The sequence below is a fragment of the Dromiciops gliroides genome, chromosome 1, assembly GCF_019393635.1.
Source record: "Dromiciops gliroides isolate mDroGli1 chromosome 1, mDroGli1.pri, whole genome shotgun sequence".
Classification (NCBI taxonomy): Eukaryota; Metazoa; Chordata; class Mammalia; order Microbiotheria; family Microbiotheriidae; genus Dromiciops; species Dromiciops gliroides.
Genome location: NC_057861.1, coordinates 52,418,741 through 52,445,876, shown reverse-complemented (window position 1 = coordinate 52,445,876; position 27,136 = coordinate 52,418,741). Strand labels below are relative to the sequence as shown.

Genomic DNA, 27,136 nt, shown 5'->3' with positions numbered 1-27,136 from the left:
GGTGGCACAGTGGATAAAGTGCTGGGCCTGAAGTTAGGAAGATATCTTTTTGAGTTCAAATCCAGCTTCAGACACGCACTATCTGTGTGACCTGGGAAAATCACTTAACCTTATTTGCCTTGATTTCCTCATCTGTCAGGAAAAAATAATATTTGCCAAGAAAACTCCAAATGGGGTTATGAAGACTTGGACACAACTGAACAACAACAGCAAAGCTTCTTAAACTGTGGACCCTGACCCCATATGGGGTCACGTAACTGAATGTGGGGGTTGTGAAAAATTTGGCAACAGTAAAAGGTGATCTATAACCTATTTTATATACCAGGGTCATGGAAAAATTTCTCAGGCAAAAAGGGTTGGCGAGTGGGAAAAGTTTAAGAAGCCCTGGTCTAGGCAGAGAAATGTAGGGAAAGACAGAGTTTGGTGCAGGTGGAAGAGCCCTCCCTCTCAAAGGGAGATCTGGTTTCTAATCCCAACTCTGCTGTTAACTCTTTGTGTGACCCCCTTGGGCAAACCACTCTTTTCTTTAGGCCAGGGTTCCCAGAACAAGGAGCTCAGACTAAGTGAGGATCCTAGCCTAAGAACCTGGCAAATAAATCTCTGGATTTATCCTCTCTACCCCCAAAGTGGAATCCACTCCATTTCCCTGGGGGGAATTTAGGGTGAGGGAGAGGGGTAGCAGTGGACTCAGGGAAGGCTTGGGGGCCCTACCTCTGCACTGGAAAAACTGAGCTCATGATCAGGAGATCCTATTACATGGGGAGTGGAAGCAGGGTATAAAAGGAAGTAGCTTCCTCCCTTTTATAAGCGGGAATCAGCTCTGAAGGCTGCCCCTCTCTCTGCTCTCCTCCCCTCCCCTCGTGTAGCCAGCAGCCTGAGGAGCTGAAAATGTGGGGTGAATTGGGAGGAGACCTGAGACTGATCTTAGGGTAGTGCCAGACAGGTCATCAGCAGCTCTCCCATGGAATAGCAGTGGTCAGGGATCTGAGACTCTGGGCCCTGGTTCCAGACCAGCTTGGTACACCATCACAGACTGAACCCCAATCAGGTACAGAGTGTTAAATCCTGAAATGGATCTCCTCAATCAGTCACAGATTTCTTTTCATTTTTTTGTGGGGCAATGAGGGTTAAGTGACTTGCCTAGGGTCATATGGCTAGTAAATATTAAGTGTTTAAGGCCGAATTTGAACTCAGGTCCTCCTGAATCCAGGGCTGGTGCCATCTACTGTGCCACTAAGCTGCCCCCCCCCAAGTATTTCTTAAGCACTTATGGGGGTGTGCTGGATACTGGGCTAATTAAGCTATACAAAGAAAAAAAACCAGTTTCTACCCTTGAGGAGCTTACATTCTAAAGGTGAATAATTTGGAGCATTTCGTGGGGAGGGCACCTGTTCTGGGAATGACCCAGTTATGTGACACTGAGATTCCCTTGAGGGACCTTTGGAACATGTCCAGATGGCCCCCCATCCATGGAAAGCTCTTCTTCCCCTACCAGGAGAGTTAGGGCCATCTCCTTTCATTGGCTGTTAGAGATTATTCAGTCTAACCTTAGATACCACCTACTTCCTTCGTGGGGCAGCCAAGTGGCACAGTGGATAGAGTGCCAGGCCTGGAGTCAGGAAACCTGATCCTCCTGAGTTCAAATCTGGCCTCAGACACGTATTAGCTATGTGACCCTGGGCAAGTCACTTCACCCTGTTTGCCTCAGTTTCTTCATCTGTAAAATAAGCTGGAGAAGGAGAGGGCAAACCCCTCCAGTATCTCTGCCAAGAAAAGCCCAAATGGGGTCATGAAGAGTCAGACACATAATAACAACAAAAAGTTTCTTCATGAAACTTTGCTGCTCACCCTGCTTCCCATACTCTCCTATTGCAGGTACCCTCTCCCCATTCAGTTTCCTTTCTGTCATACCTGTGCACCTGTTACATCCTCCTCCTTGCCCCCAACCTCCACTTTGATAGAGTATAAGCTTCTTGAGGGTAAGAACTGTTTCCTTTTTTCATCTTCATATCCCCAGCAATAGCATCTATCACAGGGGCTTCATATATTTGTTGTTGTTATTGTTGTTGTTGAGTCTTGCCCAACTCTTTGTGACCCCATTTGGGGGTTTTCTTGACAAAGATACCAAAGTGGTTTGCCATTTCTGTCTCCAGTTCATCTTACAGAGGGGGAAACTGAGGCAAACAGGGTGAAGTGACTTGCCCAGGGTCACACAGCTAGTATGTGTCTGAGCCTAGATTTGAACTCATAAAGATGAGTCTTCCTGATTCCAAGGCCAGTGTTCTATGCCACATAGTATATATTCAATAAATGTCTGCTGAATGGAATTGAATTATACAGAGGAAAAAACTGAGAGGAGAGGGGAACTTGACTGAGGTTACCCTGTGTGTTAGGGAGAGCCAAGATTTGAACTCTCCTTTGTGGCCTCCTAAACCCGACCCTCTCCTCTGCAATGCCAGGGCCGCAGGGGTGTCATCTTTGTCTAAAAAGGAGAACACATTCCAAGCACCCAAAGGTCTGATTGTTGATTCAGAGCAAACAGGCAGCAAAGTCTACTTTTTTGGTGTTGTTTTTTTTTCCTCTCCAGTAAGGCATTAGTTGCCTGCATAAAATTTATTTTTCTTAGCATCTCCAGTAGAGTCCCCAGAGACAAACTATTAAACCTCCCAGTTCCCATAGGTAGGAGGAGGCTAATAATGATGATAATAATAGATTATATTCATTTAAGATTTTATATTCAAATATGCAAACAGACCCATGATTTTATAGCTCCTGGAGTTCCTGCCATTGACAGAGATCACAACCTATCCATCCCTATTCCACTCTCTACTCCTTGACCATGTACTCTGGAAAGTTCACCAAAGGCCATCTACCTAAGATAAATGCAGGAGATTTTTGATTTCTCCAGACATTTCAAGGATGTCGTGACTTACAAAATGGGTACACATAGACCGAGGATATTAGAACATAACACAAAGAAGGTCAGAGCTGGGAGGGCCCCTAGAACCCAGAATGTCAGGGCTGGGAGGGCCCTTAGAACACAGAGTGTCAGAACTGGGAGGGCCCTTAGATTATCAGAGCTGGTAGCATGTTTAATATTAGTACAGAGAGTGTCAGAGATGTGAGGAACCTTAAACTTTATCTCATCTCTTCAACACCAGTGCCATACACAGGGTCATCAACTTGTAGTTCTCTGGTCCTCAGTTCCACATCTTTAAAATGAGGACTAGATGATCACTCAGGTATTTTCCAGCTCTGACATTCTATGTTCTATGTATACAGTCCCTTCCAGCTCCAATAGTCCATGCTTGAAGTTCTAAGGCCTCTTCTGCCACTGGCATTTTATGCTATAGGGTCTCTCTGAGTTCGGAAATTCTATTTTTAATGTTCAATAATTCATTCAACAACACAATCTATGTTCCAGACACTGTGCTAAGATTTCACCCAGACCCAACGTTCTGTATCCTAAGTTCCTTTTAAAATGTAACCAAACTAAAAAAATTAAAAAGGAACCAAACTGCACACCTCCATTCCAGCTGGTTGTTGTGGAAAACATTTTGTAAACCCAAAAGTGCAAGAGAAATGTGCCTGATTATTTTTCCTGCTCTGAAGTTCTAATTCTACAATCCAGCAACTCCACAGGAGGCCAATCCCCACTTTAGAGTCAGACAAAATTCAATTAACAAACTGAGCCAGAGTCACAGAATCACACAGGGAGAGGTAATGCCCTGGAAGAAGCCCTGGAGTGGAGGGCAGGACACCTAAGTCCTTCTTCTGACTCGGTCACTAACTCTTTCAGTGACCTGTGACCTCAGGGCCCTCCCTGGGCCTCGTTCTGCTCCTCTGTCCAGTGGCTCTAGATCCCTTCCATGGAGTCCCCAGAGAGACAGATAGAAAAGTGTAAAGTGGTTCTCTGGGCTTCATTCCCTTCCTCCTGGCCGGGTCTGCACCCCCCCCCCCCCCCCCCCCCCGTCCCCAGGCAAATGGCTCCCCTTCCCTCCAGGGACACTTTGCAAATGAGCCCCAGGCCCGCCCCCTCCTCCATGCAAAGCCTAGACCAACGTAAAGCAAGCGGCTCGGAAGCTTGCGTGCGGGAGGGAGACGAGAACCCAAAAGCAGAAACAAACAACACACATACAAAAAAAACCAACCCACTAACCCACCCCCTAACCGCTTCTCGCGGCCTCTCGCTTCAGAAAGTCCGGCCTCCACAGTGGGCGCTGGGCAGAGCAAGGAAGGCGGGGCCCGGACGGGCCGGGCCAAGGGAGGGGAGAGGAGGGGAAGAGAGAGAAGGGGAGGGGAGAGGAGGGAGAAAAGAGGAATGGAGGCGGTACCCTGCATAGGACTAGTCAATCGGACTGTCAATCACGTTCGGCGCACCCTCTCGTTGGATGATGCCCTGCGGGCTTATCATTCCATCTCTTGGTCCTCCCTGTGTCGTCATGCCTCCTTCTTCCTCTCTCCCTCCCTCTTGCTAAATCTAGACTCACACGTGCTCCTCCGCTAAGAAACATAGTCCACTTCCCGCACTGCCCCCCCCCACCCCTCCCCGCCCCGGCCTGGCTCTCCTTTTCCCCCTCCCGGGCCCCACACAGGTTCTCTGGTCTTTCCCGGTCATCATCTCGATACCCTCTCCCCTCTTCCACTCTTCCAGGGAGCTCATGGCAGGAACGGGTTCAGAGACGGAGGGCCAGGGAACCAGCCGAATAACAGACACAAGGAGTTTTTAAAGAAGCCCAAAAGAGAGGGGTAGGGAGTCTTCTAAAAATCACTTGTGGGTTTTTTTTTTTAATTTAGGGGGAGGGAAATTCTCCCTGCTTTCGCAAAATTCCCCCTCCTTTCTCCGACTATCATGGAAAAGCGCTCTTATAGCGCTAGGAGTTCGCGCCCTCCAAGGGCCCCCGGGGCCATCCACCCCGAAGCCCGGTCTCACTACTGTCCGCCTGCCCGCTCACGGGGCCGCTGGACAGCGACGGCGGAAGGATACGAAGGGGGTGGGAGGAGCGGGGGGGATCCGAGGCGGAGCGGTGACAATGTGGAAGGGGGAGGGGACGGAGACTGGGAGGGAGAGGTGGAGGTGGGGGCGGCTGGGGGGTGGGGGGGGGGAAGGGTTGGAACATGTCTCCTGCCGCAGGAAGATGAAGTGGTTACAATTGTAGCGGAGCCCCGGGGTTCCGGAGGGCTCGGATGTGAGCGCGCGCCGGCGGCAGCGGCGGCGGCCAGGGCGGATACATTGTAGCGGCGCTTGGAACGCGGCCCGGGAGCCCCGCGCGCCGCTGCCTTGCGGGGCCCAAGGCGCCCGCGAGCTACGGAGCAAGGGGGCGGCCGAGGGGCTGGGGGGGGAAGGGGGACAGAGAAGGGGACGAGGCGCCCACGCGCGAGTCGTTGGGAAGCAGCCGCCCGCGGGGCCGCGGGGCGGCGGCGGGGGGCTCGGGGAAGCCCGCCCGGCCAGACCCCGCCGCTTTTGTCCACGCCGCCTCCGGGCCCGAGGAGCCGGGCTGGTGCAGGACCGGGCGGGCGGGCGGTGTTGGGGGGACGCCGCTGCCGCCGCCGCCGTCTCCGCTGCTGTTTCATGCCCCCGACCCTCGCGACCCTGGCTCGCAGCTTCCCGCCCGCCGGATGCGATTTCTTACCGAGAAGGTAAACAGCCTGCGCCGGCCTGGGGCGGGGGGGATGGGGGGGGGAACGACTGGGTAGAAGTGGGGTGGGGGCGCGCCGCACCGCGCTGGGGGCTTCTTCGCCCCCTCCCAAGGGCTTTGTGTCGGCACCCCGGACCGGAGCCGCGACAAAGTTGGGCTTAGTTCTCTTTCCAGGGGAGGAAGTTTGGGGGGACGCATGGTGCTTTGGGAAGGTGGAGGAGGTTGTGGGGCAGAATGCTCCCCCCTTTCCTCGGCCAGTCTTGCTGTCTGGCCCCCGTGGCTTCCTGGGGACTAGCTTTGGGGCACTGGTTGGGGGGAGGGGTGGAGGCGGCAGCTGGAGGGGACTCATTGTTCTGCTAGCCAAGTTTAAAGGGCCGGGAGGGAGAGGCTGGGTCCCCCCCCCCTTTTTTTATAAAGGTGAGGAGGGAGAGTACGGGGTACTCTGAAAGGCCGATCCCCTACACCCTTTACCCTATGGTCCTCTTTCGTCCCCAAATGTGCATACAGTTTGCTGAACTTTAGAGACTGGGATGGTGGGGGGGAGGCGTTGGAGAACGGGACGGGACGCTCCAACTTGGTCTGTTCTTCAAAGTTTGGTTGGCTTGGCTGGGGCTCGTGTTCTTTCTCCCCCACCCTCCTCCCCTTCCCCCAGAGCCCCTAAGCGGGGCCTGCCCCTGGTGGAGTGAGTGTGTAAGTGGGGCGGGGGGGGGGTGGGATGGGGGAGGCGGAATCCAAGAGCTGGCATTTGCAGGCCCCGGCCCAGAGTTTGGGAACAGGCCGGGGGAGTGGGGGGGGAAGCCCTTTTGTCTGAAGGCAAGAAGGTGCCTCTCCTAACTGGTGTCTCAGGTTGAAGTACATGGGGTGGGGGGTGAGAAGGGAGGGGGGTGCGGGGGTGGGGAGGGGTACGGTGGAACATCTGCTCCGCGTTAACTCGGGGAAAGGCTTTCTCCGCTGGCATGCGGCGGCAAAACTGCTGTGAATGATTTCAGATTGAGGCATAACACGCCCCGGCCGCTCCGTGGGCTTCAAAGGGATCCCCCACCGCTCGGGCTCCCCGTGCCCTGGCCGAGGTCGGGGGTGGGGGAGTGGGGGGGGGAGGAAAGAGACTGGCAGCCGCTGTCTGAGCTCATCGATTTCACTTGTTCTCTCTCCCCCCCCCCATCCTAGTCAGTTCCACCACCACCCCGACCCCCCCTTTCCCTTGAGCTACTCCAAGTTAGCTTTTGAGAGGGGGTTGGGGAGAGAAAAGTTATTATTCTCATTCATGAAGTTACGGCTTTTTCTGGACTAGGTGGAAAAGGTCAGTTTCTCCTTTACGTTTCGCGCCTGGAGTGGGGTGTTAATTTAAAAAGACATCTCAGGAGATTTTGGGGGGGGCAGGGGCAATGGCCCCCCATTTTCTTTTCCCTAAGCCGAAGTCAGGTGGATAGTTCTCCCCACACCACGCCCCCCTTCTCCGTCCCCACCCCACACGCAACCCCCTTCTCCCTCCCTTTCTTGTTTTTGTGCGGGTATCCTCCCCCGGGGGACCCTTGGGGAGAGTCGAGGACTGCCTGGCGAGGAAGGGGAGCAATTATTTCCCAAGTTACCTTAAATAAAAAGCCTTTATTGGCTTTTGTTGTTTTCTAGGGGAGGAGCATATTCAACTCAACAAATATTTATTAAGCGCCGGCTGTATGCTAGGTGCTACTCTATACCCGCTTTAAATTCTCGTGTACCCTTTCCCCTCCCCCACCGAAGTGGGGGGGGGGGAGGAGCCGAGTTTTACTCGTTTGATTTTTTTTTTTTAACTTTTTTTTTCGGGGTGTGTGCGTGCGCGCGCGCGCTTGTGTGTTGTGCACTTCATTGAAATGCGTCTTGACATCTGGCGCTGGGGGCCACCCGGAGAAGGGGGAGAAATTTCGATTTCCACCCCACCCCCCACCTTTGAGCCCAAGCCGTAGGTGCAAAGTGAGTTCTGCAGTGCACGTCCCGGTTCCCCCCACCCCCACCCTAGCGTCTGCCGGCGGGATCCTGGAGTGGAAAGCAGCCTTAGTTGCCGGGGCGCCCCCCCTCAATAATTCTGCTTCTCATTTCCGGATGGAAAGCCCATACCTACAGTTCTTATTTTTATAGTTGGATCTCTCTGCTCCTGAGAGTTTGGGGAATTAAATTAGTGGTGGTTGGGTGTCCCTGCATTGTTTAGTGCCTGGTGGGCTGGCCCTTTAAGAGGGGGAAGGGCCCAGCTGGCCCTTTAAGATCCCCCAAAGGCGATAACTGGCCCTCCACCCTGGATGTCGAGTAGCCCATATTTTTCCTCCCTCTTCTCCTTTCCTCATTGGTTGGTCGCCTCTCCCCCCCCCTTCACCCCCAGCAGAGCTGGGAGGCTGGCAGCCCCCAAAACAAACATCCGAGTGTGAACCTGAATGGGGAACTTGTTCAGCGCCCGGGGCGCCATGTGCACTGGCCCCCAGCCGGCCAGGGGCCCCTTTGAGATGGGAAGGATTTGCCAGGGTTTTTAGCGTTTACAAAACATTCATCTGTCAACGCCCCCACCCTCCGGAGTTCAGCCTTCTTCATTAAAAGCTCTGTGCTCTCTCTCTCTCCCCCTGCCTTCCCCCTCTTCTGTTCCCCCCCTCCTCCCCCTACCTTTCTTTGGGTCTGTATCTCTCCCCTGTGTGTCTCTACCCCCTCTCTGTGGATTTTTGTCTCTACCACACCCCCCCCCACACACACACATACCCTTTCTGGATCTGTGTCCCCCCCCCCCCATTATCTATGTCTCTCCTCTCCTCTGGGGTTTATGTCTTCTCCCCCTTTTCTCTGTGGGTCTCTTCCCCTGCCCTTTGCTCTGTGTTATCTCCCTCCTCTTTCTGTATGGGTCTCTTTCTATCCTCCCCCTTGCTCTCTGGATCTGTCTCTTCTCCCCGATTCTGTGGACTTCTCTCTCCCCTCCTCTTATCTCTGGGTATGTGTGTCTCCTCCTCCCTTCTCTGTGTTATGTCTCTCCCCCTCCTCTCTTTGGGTCTCTCTCCCTCTCTTGTCTCTCTCTCCCTCCTCTCTCTGGGTCTTCCCCCCTTCTCCCCTCCTCTTCTGTCTTTCTCCCTTTTCTGTGGTTCTGTCTCTTTCCCCCCCTCTCTGTGGGTATGTCTCTCCCCATCTATGTTGTTCTCCTGTCCTCCCCCCTCCTCGTGTGTGGCCTTGATTCACATCTCTGTCTCTGTGCATGTCATTCTCTCTCTCTCTCTCTCTCTCTCTCTCCCCCTCTCACCCAATCTGCCTTTCTGCCTCCCTTGGCCCTACCCTCTGTGTCTGTTTCTCTCCTCACTATTCAATCTCTCCCCCTTCTTGCGTTTGTGCACCTCTCCCCCCCATCGGACACATGTGTATATCTCTTCTGTCCCTCCCCCTCCCATCCCCCACAGTGTCTCCAGGCCCTCCGGAGCTGTTGCCGCTGTTGAGTCTGTGGGAGTATGAATCAGCAGCACAGGATGGCTGCAGTCGGGACAGACAAAGAACTCAGTGACTTGCTAGACTTCAGCATGGTAAGCAGTCTTTGGGGGCTGTTTAAAGGGCCCGAGGACCTGATTGTCCTGTCCCTCCCCCTCCCCCAACTTCTCAGGCCTCTGCCCTGGATCTGTGGTGGAGAAGGCCCTGGGGCCTTCCCTGCTCACTGTCCCTTTTCACTTGCCAGATGTAGAAACCGGCTCCTAACGATTCCCTCCCTCCCCAGCCCCTCTCGGAGAGGAGGAAGGAATGGGGGCAAGTGGGCATGGCCTCCACAGGGACCAGGGCAAGACAAGACACAGGGAGAGAAAAGTCAACTTCTTGTGGGGAGAACTTGATTGTTTCAACTCTGAGCAACACCCACTGCCCTCGATGTTGTTCCATCCCAGTAAAGACCTCAAGTGTCCTGTCCCCTGCAAGCCAAATATAGCTGAGGGCTGCTGTTCCCTCTTCTCAGAGGCTGCTCCTGAGGGCCTCCTGCTGCCTTTCTCACCTCTGCCCCTCCCTCACCCACAGGCTGTTTGCAGACTCCAGTCAGTTCAGGGTTCAAGGAGAAAAGCTGTTTAGTCAAGAAATTCACTGTCCCTATTCCCCCCAATAAAAGACTGTCAAACTCCTAGTTAGGGTGTGGGCAGAGGAGTGTGTGTCCTGGGTGAGGAAAGGTCCTCAGCTTTGGAGCTGGGAGGGCCCTTGGAGAGATCTGCTCATCCAGGGATGCTTAACCTCTTTTTGGCCCTGCACCCCTTGGGAAGCCCATAGATGGGCTCCTTTTCAGAACAAGGTTAGCAGATGCAAAAAAGAAAATACCTACAGTTACAATGGAAATCAATTCTATTGAAATGCAAGTTAGCAAATTTTATTTTATTTTTGAGTTCATGGACCCCAGGTTAAGAACTTTAGTTTTGGGAAAATGGAGATGAAGAGGAAGTGGAATGATTTGGCCAAGGTCATTTTGGCAAAATATTGGCAGAACTGGGATCAAAACCTGTGTCTCTTCCTTCCCCCAGTTTCCCCAAATCCAGGTTCTTTTCACCAGGTCACTGCCTTCAAGTAGGAGGCATTGGAGGTTCAGCAGAGGCTGCTCCTTTCAGAAAGAGAACATCTTCTGCATGAAGCTCTCCTCAGGGTCTGTCCCCTGTTGCATATTTCTGCCTTGTGCAGAGAGATTTGCTTGCTGTCTCCCCTTGGAGAGGCAGGGCGTGTCTTTGGCCTTTCTTTGTATCTTCAGCACTTAGTCCAATGTCTGGCACACAGTAGGAACTCATACTCAATTTTTTTGGGTGGAGCAATGAGGATTAAGTGACTTGCCCAGGGTCACACAGCTAGTAAGTGCCAAGTGTCTGAGACTGGATTTGAACTAAGGTCCTCCTGAATCCAGGGCTGGTGCTTTATCTACTGCACCACCTAGCTGCCCCACACAGTAGGAACTAAGTGCTTATTGACTAACTGAGCAGTCTGAAGGGAGGCAGGCCTGGTTGGAAGCGAGACAAGGTGGGTACTAGTGGCCTGGGGTTTGGTTCCACTGCCCTTTTCCAGCCCCCTTTGCCCCCCTGATCTGTTGACACACTGGCCATTCCATTGGTCAATCCCTGCATCCTGGCTGGCCCACCTGGTAGGATCAGCCTGGCATAGCAGGACTGAGTGAGGCACCACAGAGACCTGGCTTGAGATCTTCCTTGTTCTGTGAATATGGGACAGTGACTTGTCCTACCTGAGCCTCAGTTTCTCCATCCATAAAATGGGAGAAAACAAACCCTAATTCATAGGATTGTTAGGAGGTTGAGATGACAACTGATGGTATGAAGCATCTTAGAAACCTTATGAACTATATAAATGAGGAGGTAACTAGCTGGCACAGTGAATAAAAAGGAGGACCTGAGTTCAAATCTGGCCTCAGTCACTTAATAGATGTGTGACCCTGGGCAAGCCACTTAACCTTGATTTCCTCCCAAATCCCGCCCCCCCCCCCTTCCGAAAACACAACTGTATAGATGTCAGGCGTTCTTATTACTGATAGTGATTTCAACACAGACTTTACTAGCTGGATGATGGAGGCAAGTCCGTTGACCTGTTCTTCAGGTTCCCCATCTGTAACAAAGGCAATGTGGTATCATGGAAAGATCACTGGAGTCTAAAGATCAGGGTTCAAGTCTTAGCTTGGCTGCCCAAATGGCTTTGAGGTTGAGGTGAACAGAGCACTGGCCCTGGCTTCAGGGAGACCTGAGGTCAAATTTGTCCTCAAGTGCTTCCTATCAGTGTGACCCTGGGCAAGTAATTTTACCTCTGTTTACTCCCAGTGTCTTAATCTGTAAAATGGAAATAAGAATTTCTACCTCCCATGGGCAGTTAGGTGGTGCAATGCATAAAGCATCAGGCCTGGAGTCAGGAAAACTCAGCTCCCTGAGTTCAAATCCATCCTCAGACCCTTAGTGGTGGTGTGACCCTGGGCAAGTCCTTTAAACCTGTTTGCTTCAATTTCCTCACCTGTAAAATGAGCTGGAGAAGGAAATGACAAACAGCTCCAGTATCTCTGCCAAGAAAACCTCAAATGGGGTCATGAAGGGTTGGACACAATTGAACACCACCAGCAGCTCCCAGGGTAGGTGGGAGGCTCAAATGAGATAATAAACATAAAGTACTTTGCAAACTTTTGAAGGCTACTTAAATGTTAGCCATTACTATTATTATTGGGTCTGGGAGCTCTCCTGAACTATGCTCTCCAAATTGCCCCATCCCAACCCCCACCATCAGTCTTCACAGAAGGAATAAGGCAAGATCTGAACTCAGATCTTGATTCCAGGTCCAGTCAGTTTTTTTCTTACTACATTGGAAGATGTCCAGTGGTGTAAAGGATCAGAGAATAATCTGTTTGGCACGATTTCTGCCAGTCCGCCAAATAGCTTTTATTAAGCACCTACTATGTGTCAGGTACTCTGTGAAGCCCTGGAGATACAGAGCAAGGCAAAAGACAGTCCTTGCCCTCAAGGAACTCCCAGTCTAAGTTGGGGGGGTGGGGGGGGGGTGGACAACGTGCAACTAGTTGTGGACAAATAAGATATAATCTAGGCAGAATAAATTGGGGTAGTCGATAGAGGGAAGCACTAGCATTATGGAGGATCCGGGACGGGGAGAAAGGAATGTTTCAAGCATGGGGGTACATCCAGGGAAGAGTCTGAGAGCATAGAGATGGTGTGTCTTATGTGAAGCCCATCCAGGAGGCCAGTGTCATGCATGAAAGAGTAGGTACAGGGCAGAGAAAGATGTTAGAAAACTGGAAAGATAGGAAGGGGCCAGCTTCTGGAAGGCCTTGAGATTTTGGTTTTTAAAAAAATTTTAAATAGTATTTTTATTTTTTTTCCCCTATTTTTGTAAGATCTTGAGTTCCACAATTTTTCTCTCTCCCTTCCCTTCCCAATCAGATATAGGTTATATATGTACAGCTATGTTATACATATTTCTGGAGGGCTTCAGGAGGTTGCATATTTGAGCCTGGAGGCAACAGGGAGACCCTGGAGTAGATCCAGTGGGAGGGGGGTCGGTAAAAGCCCAGATTTGTATCAAGGAGGGCTTTGGAGTTTTCTAAACAAATGTATCCAGTGTGATGTCTTGTTTGATCCTACAGAGCCCCCTGAGAGAGGGAGGCTTGCGTAAGGGGCTAAAATTCTAGCTAGTCTGTCTAAAATATCTAATGAGTGGTCGCCAATAAATTATAAGCTTTAGCAAGAGTTTAGACTTTTAAGCATTTATTAAGGAGAATAAGAATTTGATAAAGAGAGAGAGAAAGGCCTAGATTCATCTATCTATTAAAGGGAGAGAACATTCCTAGCTCCGCTCTCCACCAGAGTCTTGATGAAAGAGAAATAACTTGCCTAAGGTCATACATATAGTGAAGCTATATGACAGAACAGATCAGCACCCAGTATCCCAGGAATGGGCTTGCAGATAATGTGCATTGAGAGTGGTCCACCCGGGAGTCAGGGAGACTATTTACTAGCTCTTCAACCCTGGGCAAACCCCATAACCTTTCTGAACCTGCTTCTTCATCTGAAGTACAAGTGGCATTGATATACCACTTGGAGGTTTGCAAAGCACTTTACAAATATTGTCATTTGAACCTCACAACAACCCTGGGAGGGAGATGTTATTATTATTATCCCCATTTTACAAATGAGGAAACTGAGGCTGTCAGAGGGGAAGTCCCTTGCCCAAGGTTACACAGTAGGTTTCTGAGGCTGAATTTGAACTCAGATCTTCCTGATTCCAGTCCCTGATTCATTCATGGTGCCACCTAGCTGCCACATGAGAATGATGATGACTGGAGCACCTGCCTCCCAGGTGGTTGTGAGGGTACACTACAGAATGAACACAAAACTCTTTAGACACAGCGGCTTCACTGTCAGTATCATTAGACTACCCAGTACAATCCGCTTGTGTTTTTTAGTTGAGGAAATGAGGGCATCATAATGGAGGATGTAAATCAAGGTCTTGTGCCACCCAACTCAGGGCTCTTGCCTCTATCTCCCACCGCCTCTTTTTATAGCAATTTCTGGCTTAAGTCCGCCGTACTTCTTTGCTTCTGTAAGAACCTTGAAGGCTCCGGCCATCTCTTCCTTTCTTTCATATCTTAGCACAGAGCTCCACACATGACTGATGTTTAAGCATTACTTTTTAAACATCTCCATTTTATAGAGAAAGAAACTAACACCTGGGTAAGTGTGGAGCATGGAAGTGACTTGGCCAAGGTCGCACAGGAGGTCAGTGGCAGAACTGGAAATAGAATCCAGGACCCTTTCCTCATTTTTCAAATTAAATCCAGTTAAACCCCAAACATTTTTTAAAACTCCATGGAACACACTCCTTTTCTCAGAAAACAACTGACAAGGAGAACCAACTCTACTTGGCCTCCGGAAAGGCGAGTGGTATTTTTAAGGCAGTTTTTAGTTTTTTTTTCTGTGCTTCAGTAATTTGGGTTTCTTTTCAGAGTTGTTTTGTCAAACTGAAATGTCCCAGGGCATCAGCCCATAACAGGCATGGTTTGCCGAGATCACTGGCTTGGAGCCCTACCAGGGGTGGTCAGGGGCCCCAAACACTGGCCAGGTCCCACCAAGAGTCTACTTCTTTTCCTCAGTCCTTAGCGACATTTGAGCCTCAGACCAGTAAAATAAAGCTGGTAGGTGTATTCTTTGTCCTTGGTCCTTTAAGTTAAAAACAGTGTAGCCTCATAGATTGTCAGAGCCAGAAGGGACCATAGAACACAGAATGTTCGACGTTAGAGGGGAGAAGAGCCCTCTAGTGTGACTTTCATTCTGCAGATGGCAAAACTGAGACTGAGAGGCAAGATGATATGTCCTCAACCACACAGAAGTTAGAAGCTACCTCTCACCAGGGTTGTTGTGATGATTAGATGAGATACTATATGGAAAGTGCTTTGTAAACCATTACTTAGGATAGTAGAGTGTTGGACTTGGGAGTCAGAAAGAACTTGGCCTCTGATATTTACTATGTGGCTCCAGGCAAATCACTTAACTTCTCTGATCCTTATTCTTCTTGTTTCTGAAAAAAGAATGATATGGTACCTGTTCTTATTAGTAACAAAACTGAAACTTAGAAGGTGGGTTCCTGAGTCCCCAACTTATGGCTTTTTCTGCTGAACCCAATTTCCACATGTTAGGATATGAAAATTTGGAAGGAAGATATGGAGAGGCAGAGTATGGTTTTGAAGACAGACAGGCAGGGGTAGAGATGGCACCCCAACACCCACCCCTTCCTCTTCCTTTCCTACCCCTCAGAGCAGAACAGAGCAGAGGAAGGCTGGGAGGGAGGGGGAGGGGGAGAAGTTGTTTTTTTGATGTGTGTGTGTGTGTGTGTGTGAGAAATGACACGTCAGCTGGGGGCCTCACAGCCCATCTCCTGCCACAAAGCAGAGGGAGAGGGGAAGGAAGAACTCTTGTGTCTATCAGGAGGTAGGGGGAGGGATCCCAGAATGGGGGGCCTGGGTGTCTTCCAGGACCGCCCCTAGGAGATGTGTGGGTGGGCAGAGGGGTTGTAAAGCAGGTCTATAAATAGCAAGGGGGTGGAAGCCCCCAAAGCAGAAAGCGTACCCAAAAGAAAGGGCCGCCAGCGAGACAAAACAGGAGACGATGCTCAGTGAACTCGGGTTCATTCATCTGAACTCTTTTCTACGCGCTAGCACCTCTGAGGTGCCAACAGCCAGGGCTCCGTTTCAGGGATGCAGTGCTACATTGTGGAAAGGCTTGGCCTCAGAGTCTAGAGGCCTGCCTTCTAGTCCTGGCTCTGCCTTGCCCTGTAACCTTGGGCAAGTGACGCCCCCATCTGTAAAATGGAGACGTTGAATTGGGCCTGTTTAACTTCCTTCCAGTTACTGAATTCTGGAGCTAAGCTGTCCCAAAGTACAGGAGGAAGCCTGAGGCACAACGTTTCCTGCTTTTTAACCATGGGTAGAAGGCCGTACCCCAAATCACATGGAGTACAGTTGAGAGATCCCTGAACTGGGAGGCAGGAACCTTCAGCTGGGAAATAACTTGGTCAGGTTTCCACAGTGATAGATTTCAGACTAGGTTATTTGACCCTAAGAACAGAGAATGTCAGGACTGGGAGGGTCCTGAAAACCCAGAAGGTCAGAAGTGGGGAGGCCCTGAGAACCCCAACTGTCAGGGCTAGGAGGTTCCTTAGAACAGTGTCAGAGTTGGTGGGCAGGAACCTTAGAATACTGGATGTAATAGCTGGAAAGCACATCAGAACAGTGAATGGCAGAGCCTGGGGAAGCTTTAAATAGATGTCAGAGCTGGGAAGGCCTTTAGAGATCATCTGGTTCCCAAGCCCATCGTTTTATAGTGGGGAGAAGTGAAGCTCAGAGAGAGGAGGTGATTTACCCAAGATCAGCCATCCCTCTGTGTGTGTGTGAGAAAATGAATGAGGTCAGGGACCCAGGTCTCCCAATTTTTGCTCTAGGACCCTTGATACCATCACCTGTTGCCTTTTGGGCTATATAAGAGTCACGGCACTTCTTTCAATTGGTCAGTCACTATTTCCTCCTGGCCAGGCTCAAGGGATGAGGAGGGAGGGCACCCCAATGTGAAGTGCCACCCCTGCCCTCCCAGAGGACAGAGGGGACTACTCTGCTGTGTGGACTGAGGAGTGCTAGAAGAGCCCCTTCCTCAAGGGCCTGGGTGGTCAGATCCTGGGCTCGTGGGTGGTAGCTAGCGGTCTCACAGGATCTTGGGCTTTCCAAGGCAGAGAAGACTTTAGAGAGCATTGGGGCCAGGGACTTTTCACCTTCTTTGGCCTGTACCCTTTTGGGTGTGCATCTGGTGAAGCCTATGCACGGACTCCTCAGAATATGGTTTTTAAATGCAAAATTCATAGGATTTTTCAAAGAAGATCAAGTGTTTTGAAGTTATCATCTTAAAAAATTAACGTTTATAAGAACCCAGAATAAGAGCTCCTCATCTAGTGCACCCCCTTCCCCACTTTACCTCCCATTTTACATATTAGGAAACTGATTCCCAGAGTTGAGAAGAGACTTGTAAGAAATCCCACAGAACAGAGCAGAGGTCTCCTGCCTCCAGCTCCAGTGCTTTTTTTTTTTTTTTTTTTTTTTTTTAGTGAGGCAGTTGGGGTTAAGTGACTTGCCCAGGGTCACACAGCTAATAAGTATGTGTTAAGTGTCTGAGGCCGAATTTGAACTCAGGTACTCCTGACTCCAGGGCCGGTGCTCTATCCACTGCGCCACCTAGCTTCCCCCCCCTTTTTTTTTTTTTAAAGTGAGGCAGTTGGGGTTAAGTGACTTGCCCAGGGTCACACAGCTAGTAAGTGTTATGTGTCTGAGGCTGGATTTGAACTCGGGTCCTCCTGAATTCAAAGCCGGTGCTCTATCCACTGCACCACCTAGCTGCCCCTAGCTCCAGCGCTTTTACCACTGTACCAGTCTTGTGTGACCCTGGGCAAGTCCCCTGACGTTTGGCCTCCTGTGAAATGGGTATTGGGAGAACCTTAAAGCATTGGAGAAGAATGATCTTTTAGTCTTCTTGGAGGACTTGGAGTCACCTTTCCACACCCGATCAGACTTAGAGGTGGGCAGGAATGTAGCCACTCCCAGCAGGGGCATAGGCTTAAAAGCAGGCCATTGCTGAAGCAGGCTGGCACCCACAGCAGGGAGGGGGGCGTAGCCCACTGAGTCTGGAGCTGGAGCCCAGAGGCTTTCGATGGCTTTGGGGGTGTGACCTCCCCCCTGAGGAGAAGACATAGCTGAGGTGTCTCTCTCACTAACCAACTCTCACTGTCAGATTTCATCTCCAGTGCCCTTAGTAGAAAGCGTGATGGGCTTGGCAGTCAAGAGGAACTGGGTTTGCATCCTCCCCCTCACACTGTGTAACTCTGGGCAAATCACTGGTCCTCTCTGATCTTCAGGCTTCTCCTTTGTGAAATGAGGATAACAGGATGCCTTTAGTGCCTAAAACTCCATGATGTTTAGAGTCCATTAAGTAATGTATGGGAATCACTTTGCAAATCTTAAAGCTCCCTAAGTGAGAGCTTTTCCACTGAGAGTGGGAAAATCATGGCCTTAGCAGACACAGGAATGGCCTTAGAGCCAAAAAAGATCTGGGTTCAAGTCCTGCCTCTCACCAATACTGGCTCTGTGTGTGTGTGTGTGTGTGTGTGTGACCTTGGGTAAGTCACTTAACATCTACATGCTGTCGGCAGCTCTCTTGAGACTACAAGTTGCAGAGAAAGGGGTGATTGGCTTCGGTAGGAGGAGCTTCCTTACACCCCTCAGAGGTCCTCTTCTCCAGTGATGGCTCAGGCCTTATCCTGTTTGCAGAAAGCAGAGACCCCACTGGGGCCCCTTCTCTTCTAGGAGGGAGCAGAAGCAGCTGCTTTTTGGAAGAGGGATCCCAGCCCCAGAGGGATGGGCTGATTTCTCTCTTGTTAGGATTTTTTTTAATGCTGCTAATCTGCTAAATCTTTGAGGAACTAAAATACCCGGGCAGGGTTTTTTTGTTTTTTTGTTTTTTGTTTTTTTTTTTCAGGTACCAGGAGACAAGGAATAAAGGGAGAATGGGAGACAGGCTTGTCCAGGGTTCATCTCTCTGCTGGGTTTCTACGGCAGCTTTCTATTCTCTTTCTCTCTCTCTCTCTCTCTCTCTTTCTATTCTCTCTCTCTCTATCTCACACACACACACACACACACACACACACACACACACACACACACACACGCTTCCTGCCCCCTCCCCTGCGATGCCCCCTGTACAAACCTCAACACTCCTCTCCTCCTCCTACTCAGACCCCTTTAGTGACTCTGAGAAGCCACTCCCCGCCCCTTTCCTGCCCCTGCCTAGTTTGGCCCCAGTCTCCTTTTCCAGTCACATCAGAAGACCTGCGTTCAGATCTCACCTAGCCCCTCTACTCCTTGGGTGCCAGGCACTTAGCTCTGAGCTCCCTTCTGACTTGAGAGCTGCCTTCTCTTCTTCCCTTCCTTTAGATGAACAAACTCTCTACTTTGGTCTACCAGACCAGTTTCCTAAATGCCCCTCCATTACACTTCTCTCTCTCTCACACACACACACACACACACACACTCTATAGCAATAACCATATAATGGCTATATCTCATGGTTGGCTTAGGAAGCATGGGGACCATTAACACTCCCTGATCTTTTTCATGGGAACTCTTGTCAGGCCATGCCTTCCCCTTTCTGGGTGTGGCCAGTTGATCGAATCCAAGTATAGGACTTTACATGTCTGCCTATTAAATGTTACTTTATTTAAAGTTAGCCTATCCATTCTAGAGGACAACAGCTAGGTGACACACAAGATGGAGCACCAGGCCTGGAGTCAGTGAGACCTGAGTTCAAATTCAGCCTGTGTGACCTTGGGCAAATCACTTAATTTTAATGTGCCTCAGTTTTCTCATCTGTAAAATGGGGGGTCATAATAGCACCTACCTCCCTAGGTGGTTGTGAGGATCAAATGCAAATATATGTAAAAGGTGCTGATGTGTCTGACACAGCAGGAACTTAATAAATGCTTATTACTGGCCTCATTGTTGTGGATTAAAATATTTAGATGGCTCACTGCCAAGGACACATCCCTAGGAGTGGAGCACTAGAGACTTCCTTCTCAATTGGCATTGACCTATTTGTAAAGTATTTGGGGGGGGGGGATGAGGCAATGAGGGTTAAGTGACTTGCCCAGGGTCACATAGCTAGTAAGTGTCAAGTGTCTGAGATCGGATTTGAACTCAGGTCCTCCTGACTCCAGGGCCAGTGCTGTAACCACTGCATCACCTAGTTGCTCTGGCATTGACCTATTAATGACTTCTCGTTGGGTCCTACTGTTTAACTGGTTCTGAATCTACCCCACTGCTATTATTTGGTCCACATCTGTCCGTCTTGCCCATAAGTTGATCCTGAGTCACAGTGCCTTGTTGAAAATCAGGAGTGCTGGGCTATTCCCCATTGGTCTAGTAATCCTGTCAGGAAAAGGGATATTCCATTAGTCTGGCATGACATTGGTTCTCTAGTAGGAATCAGAATCATTGACCATCCTCTACTGGCTTTCCATGACTCATACCTCAGGGCCATGAATACAAGAGGAAGTGAGGCCCCTTAGACTCAGCCATAATCCCTAGCATCTCTCTCTCTTTGGATGCAGACCTGGGCTAGAGGCTCTGGACCCAGCTCTGCTACTGATTTTGCTAGGAAGCATCAGGCAAGTCTTTTCTGTGCTCAAGTTTCCCCGATGAGCGGTTTGAGTCTATAGTACTTTGGGGCTCCAAGGTTCAATGGTATAGTTTTCTTTAAAAAATCAGCGCCAGGTTGGGGGCAGCTAGGTGGCGCAGTGGATAAAGCACCGGCCCTGGATTCAGGAGTACCTGAGTTCAAATCCAGAATCAGCCACTTGACACTTACTATCTGTGTGACCTTGGGCAAGTCACTTAACCCCCATTGCCCCGCAAAACAAAACAAACAAACAAAAAATCAGCGCCAGGTTGAAAAGATTTTTTTTGGATGTTCTTCCCCTACCCCCATACCAAAAGTTAAGTCCCACTCCATACAACAAAATCTCATGATGTTCAGGAGACAGCAATAGGAAGAAGGACTGCATAGAAAGATGCAAGAATATGTAGAGTACAGGGACATAAAGGTTTAGGGAAGAAAGCATATAAAAAATAGTGAGTGAAACATTCCCTGATTTATTCAACTGTTAACTAACCAGGAGGAAAGGTTGCTCTCCAAGGGAACCAATTCTCCAATTTGACTTAAGCGACTACAGAAATATTGTGGTGTGCATTAGTGAAATGGGGTACTAGTGCCAAATCACATATCCTTTAAGTATGAATGTATGTGTTTGTAGTTATACTTAGAGTGGTAATGAGCATATTTTACACTGTATACCAAGAAGCCATTTCAACATAGAATTGAAAATGAATTATTAATTTTATCTATAACACAAAATCTCACCCCAATTTTTTTTCTTTTTTTCCCTACATCCTCTATCTCTTTCTATCCCTCTATGCCTCTGTCACTCTGTTTTCTAGATGTTCCCGCTACCAGTGGCTAATGGAAAGTCCAGGCCCACCACGTTGACCAGCACTCAGTTTGGAGGCTCAGGTATTGTGATTTTTTTTACTCTTATAGTTTCGTCAGATATTGAAATAAACCAAAATGTGTACTATTGTCCTGCCCTCAAGCAAGCTTCTTGCTTGGAGTTACTGTTACTCTGTCCTGTCTTTTCCACCCCCTGGTCTCTGGCTGTCTGATGACATAGAGATGAGAAGGACTGGGAGCTCTCAACTCCTGGAACAACTTTTTAAGTGGGGGGTGGGGGTGGGGGGGAGGAGAGATCAGTGAAGGAACAAGGTGAAAGCAAGGAATCTTGTGGCTTCCTCCTGGGGAAACTGGGCCCTCCCTGGGAAATTGCCACCCACTTCAGCCTTGGATAAGTGGCTCCTCCCTGGTCCCCTGCCAAGTGATCCCAAGGTGTCTTTGCAGGGGCTCTTGGAAAATTGTTCCTTTGGGGTGAAGGAGTTGACATGGAGGGGGGAAGATTGTCCTAGGGACCATTTTCTCTGCCTGTGGATCAGGGCTTCAATGGAATGAAAAGACACAAGTCAGATCTCAAAGCCCCATTCGTTTTTGGCTTTTTTTTGTTTGTTTGTTTTGTGAGGCAATTGGGGTTAAGTGACTTGCCCAGGGTCACACAGCTAGTAAGTGTCAAGTGTCTGAGGCCACATTTGAACTCAGGTCCTCCTGAATCCAGGGCCAGTGCTCTATCCACTGCGCCACCTATCTGTCCCCTTAAATATTTCTTTTTTTTGTTTGTTTTGTTTTGGTTTTGCATATGGTAATGAGGGTTCAGTGACTTGCCCAGGGTCACACAGCTAGTTAGTGTCAAGTGTCTGAGGCTGGATTTGAACTCAGGTCCTCCCGAATCCAGGGCCAGTGCTTTATCCACTCTACCACCTAGCTGCCACCCCATTTGTTTTTGTCGCCATTGGTGCTGTCATAGGTTATGGAACAAGAATGGAGATGGGGGGAGTCCTGTGAAAGAACGGATTCCTCCCTGTGTGCTGTTTGTAGATGGGGAAATGTCTATAATGTGTGGGCTTTGGGAAGTGGGGAATCTTGAAAACAGAGTAGACTTCAGAAGGAATTAAACACCTGGAGCCTGGACAGGGATAAATGCAAAATGCTGCAGGTAGATGCAGAAATCTGAATGAAGCAGAACCAGATGAGTAGAAAGCTGGTTGGCCTGGTTAACGTTTCTTTTGGAAGAGGTGTTTTTTTTTTTTTAAATAAGGATCTGGGGGTCTAAGTGCACCTTGACCCTAGAATGAGTTACTTATAAGGTTTGTCTGCTTTAAAATTTTTTTATGAAGCTAATATAAACTTAGGGTGAGCTAGTAGGAATACAGTACATGAGAAATGTCCTAAACGCTGGTCATACCCTGGCTGGAATATCATGTTCTGGTCTAGGCATCACGCTGTAGGAGATGTGTTGACAAGCTAGAGCTCATAGAACAGAGGAGTTCATCATAGAGACATTGGAAGTGGTATGTTGTGCTCAGGGCTATTGTGGAAGGGATTCCTGCAGCAAGTAGGGGACTTGAGAGAGCAATAAAGTGAGTGAGCTTCAGTTTCCCTGATAGTAAAACAAGTGCTTTAGCTAGTTGATTCCATATCCTAAGGGCCCTCCCAGCTCAGACATTCTAGGTTCTAAGGGCCCTCCTAACTCTGACATCCTGTGTTCTAAGGCCCCTCCCAGCTCAGACACCCTGTGTTCTAAGAGCCCTTCCATCCTTGATGACTTATTCTAAGGCCCCTCCCAGCTGGGATATTTTGTGTTTTAAGGTCCGTCCCAGCTCTGACCTATGTTCTAAGTTTCCTTGCAGTTCTGATACTGTGGATTCTAAGCTTCTGGCTGTGATAGAGCACAGCTTTGTCCTGCCCCTGCAGTTGGTTTGGAGGGCTGAGTTGGCTGGCTGGATTTTCTGTGCCCCTGGCCCAGGCTGGGTAAAAGCTCTCAGGCCACATTAGGGAGCCATTAGGTCAGCATGGCCTCAGGGGAAGGTGGTGGGCCAGCCGGCTAACCATTGGGAGACCTGTGTTTTAGCCCTGACTACTCATAAATGACACTGCCCCCTTGGGGAACCCAGCCTGATACAGGATTGGGAGTCCAGACTTGAATTTGAATCCCCGTTCTGCTGCTTTTCTACCTGGATGATTTTATTTCATTTCTTTTTTTTTCTTTTTTTTTGTAAGGCAATGAGGAATTAAGTGATTTGCCCAGGGTTACACAACTAGTAAGTGTCAAGTGTTTGAGGCTGGATTTGAACTCAGGTCCTCCTGAATTCAAGGCCGGTGCTTTATCCACTGTGCCACCTAGCTGTCCCCCCCCCACCTGTAAGATTTTAGACAAGCTGCTTGACCCCCTGAATTAATAACCCTTCAGATCGCTGAAACTCACCAAGTCTTTTGCCCACAACTACCTTGTGGCCTAAAGGTGATTATGCCCATTTTAGAGAAGTGAAAAATTGAGACTTCACAGGAGGCTGTGACTCGTCTAATCTAGTAGGTGTTGATTTGTTTTTTTCTTTTTGGTGAGGCAATTGGGATTAAGTGACTTGCCCAGGGTCACACAGCTAGTAAGTGTCAAGTGTCTGAGGCCAGATTTGAACTCAGGTCCTCCCAACTCCAGGGTCGGTGCTCTATCCACTGCTCCACCTAGCTGCCCCAATAGGTGTTGATTTGATGCTGGCATCCAAACCCAAGGAGGTCCCAAAGATCCTATCCCTCTTTGTGTATTCTCTGGGTTTATCTCATTCTCCCTGTGGTAAGCAATACCAGGATCCCCCCTGGTCCTGACAGGTTAGAGTTCCAAGGTTCTTAGTGCTAGTCATTAATTAAGAAAAGGAAGAGGACCTTGAGGAGGTCATGTACTAATGGGGAACAGCCTGGAATTCCCTAGGCGTGCAGGCTCTTGACAGTGGAAATGGGAGATAGTCTCAGTGGGAGAGGCAGCAGCAATGGGGAGTCCTGGGAACGTCTGCTGAAGGTGAGATTGGAACTGATCTTGGCCTGAGAAAGTCTGGGGGCTCCAGCCCCAGGTGATGTTTCCCTTTGCTGGGACTTTGTGGTCGTCCCACTTCCTGTTGTATTTGCCCCGTTCCCTGAATTTCGCAGGAGTGTGTGATGAAGGGTTACTGTGGAAGGCCTCCCTTTGATCAGAACGAGGCCTTTGGCTAAGTTCATAAAAATGCCTCTCTGTGGGCCTGCTCCCCACCAGCCCTCAGAGCCCTACTGTGGGCCCCTGGAGAGCCTCATGTCCCCCAACGCCCTTCCTCCAAGCTTAGCCTTAGAGCTCTAGGTGGAAGTGAATAGCGGAAGATTTCTTGGCTTTGACACCTTGGGATCATAGAATCTCAGGGTCTGAAAGGGTCTTAGAACTCTGAGAGGAATGCAGATTTTATTTTATTTTTTTTTTTTAGTGAGGCAATTGGGGTTAAGTGACTTGCCCAAGGTCACACAGCTAGTAAGTGTTAAGTGTCTGAGGCCGGATTTGAACTCAGGTCCTCCTGACTTCAGGGCCAGTGCTTTATCCACTGTGCCACCCAGGCGCCCCGAGGAATACAGATTTAAAGTTTGGAGGCACCGTAAAGGAACCCAAATGCAACTCTCATTTTATAGTAAGGGAAACTGAGGCCCAAAGAGGGTGTTGTTGTTTTGGGGGGGGTGACTTGTGCAAGGTCATGTAGATAGTATCAGAGTTGGGAATTTGGGGAATTGAACCCAAGTCTTCTATGCTCTTTCTGTTTCTTCCCTCCTGTTCTCTGGGAAGGAAGAGGTAGAGAAAACTGCCTGTTTGCTGCCTAGAGTAAGGGGTGTTTGCCACCTGCCAGGTAGCATTCTTTCCTTCTGCTGAGCGTCCTTACTCTGCAGAAGGCTTTAGACCAACCAGAGAAGTTCCATTGTGCAGAGGGAGGTGAGGGGATCATGGGAGCTCCCCAAGAAGCCCACAGAAGAAAGGAGTTTCCGTCACGCATTTGGAGATTGGCTGAAGGAAGAAAGAAGCATGGCCTTGTTGCTTCTCCTTGGGGTCAGGGTCTTCCATTTCCTGCTCCCCTTCCAAACAGTAAGCACAGCTTCCCATCTCAGCCTGGAGCTTCAGAAGCTCAGTGATGGGTGACTCTGGGAGACATTTCCCTATCACCAGGGCAGCAAGGCCATAGTTTGTATAAGGGAGAGAAAAGCAGAGTGGAGTGCAATGGGAGAGCCCCGGGGGTACTCTGGAAAGGCTGGCACAAATCTTGGGCACAAAATACTGCTTTTTAAAATGTTACTTTTTGGGGGGCGGCTAGATGGCACAGTGGATAAAGCACTGGCCCTGGATTCAGGAGCACCTGAGTTCAAATCCGGCCTCAGACACTTGACACTTACTAGCTGTGTGACCCTGGGCAAGTCACTTAACCCCCATTGCCCTGCAAAAAAACAAAACAAACAAACAAAAAAACCCAAACAAATAAAATGTTACCTTTTCTTTGCCACCTACCCCATCCCACCAAAGACAGACACATACACATACATCCCCCCACATACACACACATAGACCCCTCCCTTAATCTATAATCAAGCTATGAAGAGCATCTGTAAGACTCAGGGTCTTAGAATATTTGCATATTGGCATCTTTCTTAGGATATTGAATAAGAATAATCCTAGAATATTGGTTGGCTCCTATCAGGGAGACTTAGAAGAAGAGGTCAAAGGTGACAGGGAGGGGTGCATTGATCTTCTGGTCCCAGGGTGTACCTCTCTTTCTGCTTGGCCTTGTGATGACTTTCCTACCTCTACCTACTTACGGTTTTGCCCTCTGACCCCAGTGGGTTGTGATCATTTCTTCGTCCTGGACCCCTTTGGCGGTCAGTCTGGTAAAAAACCTCTGGTATCCTCAGAATCATGTGGGTTGCCTACATTCATGATAGAAGAAAATGCTAAATTTCCATCCGAAGCTCGTGAAAATAAAGATGAGATGATTTTCCCCATCACAGTTCACAGATTCTCAGATATCTACGTACCTTCCACTTGGGGAGGGTTAAGAATCCCTACTCTAGAGCCAGGTGAACTAGGTAATAGACAGATAAGCCCCTGGCCAGGCCAAGAGCTCAGAGCTGAAGGAAGGAGTTATAGTAATAACAGCAATAACAGATGATTTGAAGTTTATGGTGATCTCAGTTGCTCCTTATGATAATCCTGTAAAATTGTACTGTAGTAGGAAGTATCACCATTCTACAGATAAGCACACTGAGACCTAGGAACAGAAGTGGCTTGCCCAAGGTCACTCGATTAATAAATGACCAGGTACCACTTCCTGGTGCTTGAATTATGCCTCCTGGCATGGTCTTCTTTCCACTGGACCCCTCAAGGCAGTAGTGCTCAGAGAGAAGACTCAGTTCTCATGGTGCATCTTCCATTGCAGACAAGAACTGTGTCTTACTCATCTCGATCTGCCCAGTAGAGAGGCACTGTCATGTTCAGTGCTGATCCAGAGTGCACAGGAAGGAAAGCAGAATGGCAGGACAGTGCTGTGGCCAGGGCAGGGTGGTACGGTGGGTTGTGCTTGTTGCCATTTTCTACTGTTTCTGGTGGGAGTTGGGCCAGGCCAGGCCAGCAGTCCCTTGGATGCCATTCAGTGATACCTCTCTGAGAGGATATGATGATAATCTCTGGGCATGTAGGCACCACAGAAGCTGCATGGAAAGAGACTTGGGAGACTTGGGTATGACAGTCACTGTGTGACTGTGACCAAGTCACTTCCTCTGCCTGAGCCTATAAAATGAAAAGGTTAGATTCCAGTTATCCCTTCTCCATCTTGGGGATGAGGGGTGCAGCACTCCCTGGGATCTAGAAAATTTGCCTAAAATGCCTTGGTCCTACTTTTACACCAGAAAAGAAACCTGCATTTTTGTTCTTTTTCTTTTATGGGGTGTTTATAGTGCCTTATTCTAAAATTTAGGTGGATATTAGACAATACTGTACATATATTAGGCATTTCTGAGTTTCTAAACTTTTTTCTGTGTCGTCTGTTGGCCTTCACATGTTGTCTGTGGCTTCCGCAAAACTTCCCCCAAATTCCTGTTTGATTTCTTATGCCAACTCACAATATGTCAAAACTGTGATGGGGAAGGGATAACTGTAGTTGTCACCAATGGTATCTTCCAGTTCTGGCATTAAAGGTTCTAAAGTTATTTCTAGTTCTGATATTCTGTGTTCTAAAGGCAAAAGTTGAAAGAAAGTCCCAGCCCAAACCTTGGTATTTCAGCAAATTGCAGTGGTTCTTCTTAGAGACTCAAAGGCAACTCATAAAGTTCTAATACCTGGGTTCTAAGGGCCCTCCCAACCCTGACATCCTGGATTCCAAGGGCCCTCCCAGCCCTGACCTCCTGGGTTCTAAGCACTGCGCCCCACCCCTCCCTCCTGCCCCCAGCTCT

The 27,136-nt window shown here is 49.3% G+C and overlaps 1 protein-coding gene across 5 annotated transcripts in view; it reads left to right on the top strand.

Moving 5' to 3' along the window:
• Positions 1 to 4,613: 4,613 nt before the first annotated feature.
• The window catches only part of TCF3 (transcription factor 3), a 103,536-nt gene continuing 81,013 nt past the window's right edge, over positions 4,614 to 27,136 (top strand). For 4 of the 5 annotated variants that reach the window (XM_043989532.1, XM_043989549.1, XM_043989541.1 and 1 more), the window contains exons 1-3: positions 5,367 to 5,640; positions 9,044 to 9,163; positions 20,689 to 20,761. In XM_043989532.1, the coding sequence (XP_043845467.1) occupies positions 9,092 to 9,163; positions 20,689 to 20,761 (145 nt within the window). In that variant the 5' untranslated portion in view covers positions 5,367 to 5,640; positions 9,044 to 9,091. Of the gene's footprint in view, positions 4,750 to 5,366; positions 5,641 to 9,043; positions 9,164 to 20,688; positions 20,762 to 27,136 lie in introns of those variants that run through there. The other variant, XM_043989524.1, reaches the window with a different exon arrangement.